General features: G+C 45.0%; 1 protein-coding gene across 1 annotated transcript; it reads left to right on the top strand.

Moving 5' to 3' along the window:
- Positions 1-2980: 2980 nt before the first annotated feature.
- Positions 2981-4327, top strand: LOC109755693 (lysine histidine transporter 2-like). The gene has a single exon (XM_020314585.1). It carries the CDS (start codon positions 2981-2983, stop codon positions 4325-4327), a length of 1347 nt encoding a protein of 448 aa, XP_020170174.1.
- The last annotated feature ends 2356 nt before the right edge of the window (positions 4328-6683 follow it).

Genomic DNA, 6683 nt, shown 5'->3' with positions numbered 1-6683 from the left:
AGGTAAGTTCTTTCGTTTCATAATTTTGTAAACAAAGGACCACTTGATTATCATATGCTTTCTCAAAATCCACCTTAAACAGCAGAGCACTCTGTTTCTTTTTGTGAACTGTATTTAAGGCTTCGTGTAACACCACTACTCCTTCCATTATATATCTCCCTTTTATAAATGTTGTCTGGTTTGGGGAAATTATTGGTTTGATAACCTTGCTAAGCATGTTCATTAACACTTTTATTATGATCTTGAAGCTAACATTATGAAGGCAGATTGTTCTAAATTTCTGTATTTTCCTAGCATGTTTGACCTTAGGTACCAGGGTAATGATACCATAGTTCAATCTTGAAATGTCTAAGTTTCCCGAATGGAAATCGTCAAGCAATCCCTTGAGATCCCATTTAACCATTACCCAGAAATTCTGATAAAATTCTACTGATAAAATTCTACTAGTAATCCATCTGGACCATTTCCTAGAAATTCTGATAAATTTCTATTGGTAACCATTTCCCAGAAATAACATGCAAATATAACAACTAAACTAGCAAAAAAAGTCAATAACAAATCTACTTCTAAAGTGGCACCAGAGCTAATTACGCATAACTCAGGGTCGGCCATCAGGCTTACACTCATTGAACGACATTCCACAAAAAAAGAATGGCCTTTTGCAACTGAACCATAAACCCAAACAAGGACAAACCTCAAATGCATCAACTAAACATTGAGTAAAGAGCTCAAGATTCACAAAGACCTCAAGCACAACAATGAAAAAAAAGACTATGCAAGTTCATAAGACACATAAACAACATAATCAACTCAAAGTGCAACAAATGTAGACCCCAAAATAAAAATATTTGAGATAGGAACCAATCTAAAACCAAATATTCCCTAACAAAACAATAATAGCAAATCACTAAGGACCTGGTCAGAAAAAAGAAATATATTGGACAAATGGTGGAGACTCACAAACCCTAACCAAATCATGATAATTAATCATCAAGCAGAAAACCCTAATGGGGAAAATTAACACTTTTTGCAGTATACTTAATAATTAACCTAATTAATAAATTTAAGACCTAAAAACTTGCCTACTACACATCAATCAAACCGAATCACCTACAAAACTACAAAAGAATTTAATCAATACCTAGCACAACCATGCTCATCCTTGTAAATCAACAAAAACACAAGCGCAAGTCAACAGGGAAATGAACTTCACCTACCAGAGATCTAATCCACCAGTAAAACATTAGGGATGGGAACCAAACTAAGAACTAATAGGACCTAACACAAGAATATGATCAAGAAAAAGATTAAATCACAGAAGGGGAATCTGACCAAACCCTAGCCAAATCACACTCATACCAAAAAAACTCACCTACACATCACATAACACCACAAATACTAAGTCAAAGCACAAGAGAATGAGCATACACATACCTGAAATAGCATATTTGCTCGCGGATGCAGCACAAGAACCCTAACCCAAGCACCAACTAGAGCAAAACCTGCAAAAAGAACATCAAAGAAAGCCTCAAAGAACTAAAAATATATGCAGAACTCAAGCAGATCTAAAAGATAAGAAGAGGGGAAATCACAATAACACAAAAATAGTCGACGAATCCTAGCTCGAGAAGGGGAGAGGAGGCGACAGAAAGCGAGGGAGAGTGACGGACAGAGACATGAACTGATTGACCGCACGCGACCAGCGAGTGGATAATACAGCGCGATGCAGGCTGGGCTCACCAGATAACAGGTCCAAGAGCTTAACGGGCACCACATCGAGCCCAGGAGCGAATCGGCTGACCCTAAATTGGGGCCAGTCAACCAAACCCAGCCCAACAGAGCCACGTTCACACCCATAGAAAAGAAAGAAACACATGAATCTCAAAGCATGATCCAACGGCCAAAAAGTTCGACTAACCACAATTCTAAACTCACGCGACTGTCATATAGCTAAAGTGAACGTGTGTACAATGTAAAAAAATGTTTGTGTGTTGTAAAAAAATGTGTCATACCCTTAATAGAATATACGTGACATGTGTTTGAAAAAAGTGTATACGATTTTAAAAATGTTGAACAATGTAAAGGAATGTTCATGTATTTTTATAAAAATGTTTATTATCATTAAGAAAATGTAAAACATGTAGTTTCTGGAAAAATATTACCATGCATTCAAAAAAGTTTTGAAAACATGTATTTTAAAAATTGTACAGAATGTACTTTTTTGCATGAAAATGCACATCATGTATTTGCAAATATCAAAATTTATCAAAAATATTTCATGTGTGCGTTAAAAATGTTGATTCGGTACTAAAAGAAATAGATATGTGTGAAAAAGAAAAAATAAAAGAAAACAAAAACAATCAAAGAAAAACCATAGCAGAGCGCGCGAATACTGGCTAAGTCCTCTCAAGGTTCAAAATAGACCGGGATAAAAGAGTTTAGTGTGCTGATTTTAGGGGTTGAGATTTCGGGGTTTGAGATTTCAGGGTTTGATTTAGTTTTTGCCTACAAATTCAAGGTTTGTTTTGGACCTTTTTCCGCTGCTCCGTACGCACTCCAGTCTCCAAAGCTGGTCAGTCCGGTCACAACACAAAATTCCGTTCTGGTGCTGTTGGCTAGCTAACATAAGGGATCACGTTGATGCATCGATTATCCGAGCCGCGCTTGCATGCCGAATCCGAGTGGGCTGGGAAGACCGGAAGTCTCACGTTCTTGGCTTGTGCCTAGATATACATGGGAGGCAGAAGCTAGCGCTACCCACCTGCCTCAACTCACGAACCACGATCGAAAAGAGGTGCAGAGCAAGACGACGACGACGATCGAACAACTGCATGCGGTCGAACAATCTAAGCCAGCTAGCTTGATTGATTGTAGCTTCGTACGTGTCGTGTGAATAATCATGGAGGTCGATCGATCAATCGAACTGCCTGCGGTTCAACAAGAAGGAACTACGTCGTCGCCGTCGCCGGAGTTGGATATCATGGAGGAGTACGTGGAGACGGTGAAGGAGCGGGAGTCGGAGGCGAAGCTCAAGGACGTAAACCTGGACGACTGGCTCCCCATCACGTCGTCCCGCACCGCCAAGTGGTACTACTCCGCCTTCCACAACGTGACGGCCATGGTGGGCGCCGGCGTGCTGGGCCTCCCGTTCGCCATGTCGCACCTCGGCTGGGGCCCTGGCGTGGCCGTCATCGCCAGCTCCTTCGGGATCACGCTCTACACGCTGTGGCAGATGGTGGAGATGCACGAGATGGTCCCCGGCAAGCGCTTCGACCGCTACCACGAGCTCGGCCAGCACGCGTTCGGGAAGAAGCTGGGCCTCTGGATCATCGTGCCGCAGCAGCTCGTCGTCGACGTCGGCACCGACATCGTATACATGGTCACCGGCGGCCAGTCGCTCAAGAAGTTCCACGACCTCGTGTGCAACGGCCGGTGCAAGGACATACGCCTCACCTACTTCATCATGATCTTCGGCTCCGTCCACTTTCTGCTCTCCCAGATGCCCAACTTCAACTCCATCTCCGGCGTCTCCGCCGCCGCCGCCGTCATGTCCATCTGCTACTCCATGGTCGCCTTCTTCGCGTCCGTGCTACACAAACACCCTGCTGCAGTTGGAGCCGTCGACTACGGGCTCAAGGCGGCGACCACGGCGGGGCATGTGTTCGGCGCGCTCAACGCTCTGGGGGCGGTCGCCTTCGCGTTCGCCGGCCACAATGTGGTGCTCGAGATCCAGGCCACAATCCCGTCCACCCCGGAGCAGCCGTCCAAGAAGCCAATGTGGCGCGGTGTGATGGCCGCCTACGGCATCGTCGCGCTCTGCTACTTCTCGGTCGCCTTCGGCGGGTACTACGCCTTCGGCAACTCGGTCGACCCCAACATCCTCATCACCCTCGACAAGCCGCGGTGGCTCATCGCCCTCGCCAACCTCATGGTCGTCGTCCACGTCATCGGCAGCTACCAGGTGTTCGCCATGCCGGTGTTCGACATGATGGAGACGGTGCTCGTCAAGAAGCTCAAGTTCGCCCCCGGCCTCCCGCTCCGCCTCACCGCCCGCTCCGCCTACGTCGCGCTCACGATGCTCGTCGGCATGACCTTCCCCTTCTTCGACGGCCTGCTCGGGTTCTTCGGAGGCTTTGCGTTCGCGCCCACCACCTACTTCCTGCCCTGCATCATCTGGCTCATGCTGCGCAAGCCCGCCAGATACAGCCTGACATGGTTCCTCAACTGGATATTCATCGCCATTGGAGTTGCGCTCATGCTGCTCTCCCCCATCGGTGGGTTGCGCCAAATCATCCTTGACGCCAAGACCTTCAAGTTCTACTCTTAAGCGCGCAGTACAAGATTAGATGATTAAGAAGAATTTATTTAGCAAGCACAATAAGATAATGTAAAGAAAGATTAAAGTATTATAGTTTTGTTGAGTTAGCTAAGAGAAAAGTGAAGCATGATATAGATTATCAGCCAGCTGCAGCACTAACTCAAAAACATTATGAGAGTATAAGGTGCACCATGTATTAATAAATTATTACTTCTTAGTAATTAGCTATTTTACATGTTGTTTATTAGTTTGACTGTAGATAATGTGACAACTTCATATAGTCGGTTGTTGTCTAGACACATTTCTATCTTGACATGGATATCGTCTCCCAGAAAAAATCCGGCTTAAGAAGAAACGTTGAACATAAAACATAGTGTTTCTTTATCCCTAATGGTCTAAGAGTAAAACAACTCCACTAAACAACCAACCGATGGTTGGTTCTTGATATACATCATATTAATGCATGATGATTATAATTATGAAATATCTACATAGTTGCGTGAAAATACAATATGTCCCCTGCCAAAAAAAAATCCCTCCTTCATTTCAAACTGTATGGCATATTTTTCTTTGTTAAGGAAAGGTTTTGACCAATAATTGTTCCAGTCGAAAAGTAACTATGCAATGAAGACATTTATGTTGCCTAATGAGAACTTATGCCTTAAAACTTTCTTACAATGCAACCAATATTCCCATTCAATAAAGCTAGCCATTATGACCTACTTCCCTTAGAAACTCGTTTAGTGTCAAATAATATTACTTTTTGTTTCTCATTTTGCTTTAACAAAGGACGTTGATATTTCTTTGGCCTTTTTTACTTCACCCGATAAGATTGGTATAGCTAGAAATCTTGCAGCAACGTCGATCTCACGGTCAACCATATCGCCCATCATAATCATGTCAATCTTCTCGCAAAGAGGGGGAAAACTAGACCAATAGGGGGAGAAGCCCCTACTGATTTTTATTAAGAGAAGAAATGTAAGACAGCAGCGTACGAGCCGAGGCTCGAACCTGCGTCGGCCACGAGACACACCGCCTCGCTGGCCACCGGACCGACTCCAATGGAAGTGGAATGCTTCAGGCACTTACACCGCCCAGTCCTCGTACCTCGCCACCTTCCACGGCTCTACATCCTGTCCGGCATGGAAGCTTACCTGGAAGGGCTGGGGCCCCCCGCGCGTGAAGTTCTTCCACTGGCTCGCTAGCTTGGGACGCTGCTGGACAGCCGATCGTCTCGCCCGCCGTGGACTGCCGCACCCTCCTCGCTGCCCGCTTTGTTATCAGGCGCCGGAATCGATGAACCACCTGATCCTAGACTGCCCCTTCACCAAGCAGGTTTGGCATGACGTTCTGTCTTGGCTGCACCTACCATGCAGCGCGCCTAATGGTGAAGGTTCCCTGTCTGTCTGGTGGCGCACGGCGCGGCAGGCCATGCCCAAGCTGATGCACAAAGGACTCACAACCGCAACGTTGCTAATCCCCCGGATGACCTGGAAACATCGCAACAATTGCGTTTTCAATGCTGCAACCCCATCGACTAGCGTCTTGGTAGCAAGGCTCAAAGAAGAAGATGCGCTTTGGGCAACCGCGGGTGCTCGAGGCCTGCGTGTCATCCTCCCACGGACCTGGGACGTCCACTGACGTTTTTCTTTGTGTTTTGTCTGTACCGGTGCCTCCTAGGAGGATGTAACAAACTATCTCTCTTTTCAATATAATGAAACGCAAAGCCTATTGCGTTTTCTCGAAAAAAATCTTCTCGCAAAGAGGGCGCTTTGTTCTGTATAAGTTCATTCCAAGTTATCACTATAACAAAACAGACATTTAATCACCATTGGAACGAGATGCCATGACTATTGAAAGTGGAGTTCCTACTCTCTTTTTTTGGCGTTCAGTGGAGTTCCTGCTCTTGTAGCCACCTCGTGCATGACATCAACATACCCAACCTACACGACGTGCGCAAACCAAATCCAACGGCACCTAGTTTGTAACACGTTGGGACCGAGTTACCGCATCTTCGCTCATTATCTTTGCCGACATTGTCTGCGCAATTATATGGGCCTCTGCTAGTTATTGCTTGTTATTAAAGAAAGAAATTGATGTATTTCTTTATTTTTTATCGGAAACAAATAAAAAACTATAATTATTACCAAAACAAGTTCTTTTTTCTTGGAAGCACAGATAGGAGGTGATATGCTTCTTGGAAACAATTATTAGGAAGCAAATCAAAGCTTAGAAATGGATTTCGCTACAAATCCAACGTCAAATTTCTTAGCATGGCGAAACGAACGTCGAAGACGGCAAATCATGTTGTGGCAAGGCTGTCAATTTCCTTGAGCAAGTATGGTTTTGCCTGGATTTGCCATGC

The sequence above is a fragment of the Aegilops tauschii genome, chromosome 1 (assembly GCF_002575655.3).
Source record: "Aegilops tauschii subsp. strangulata cultivar AL8/78 chromosome 1, Aet v6.0, whole genome shotgun sequence".
NCBI classification, from domain to species: domain Eukaryota; kingdom Viridiplantae; phylum Streptophyta; class Magnoliopsida; order Poales; family Poaceae; genus Aegilops; species Aegilops tauschii.
The sequence above is the reverse complement of the archived record's forward strand: the minus strand, read 5'-3'. Positions and strand labels throughout refer to the sequence as shown.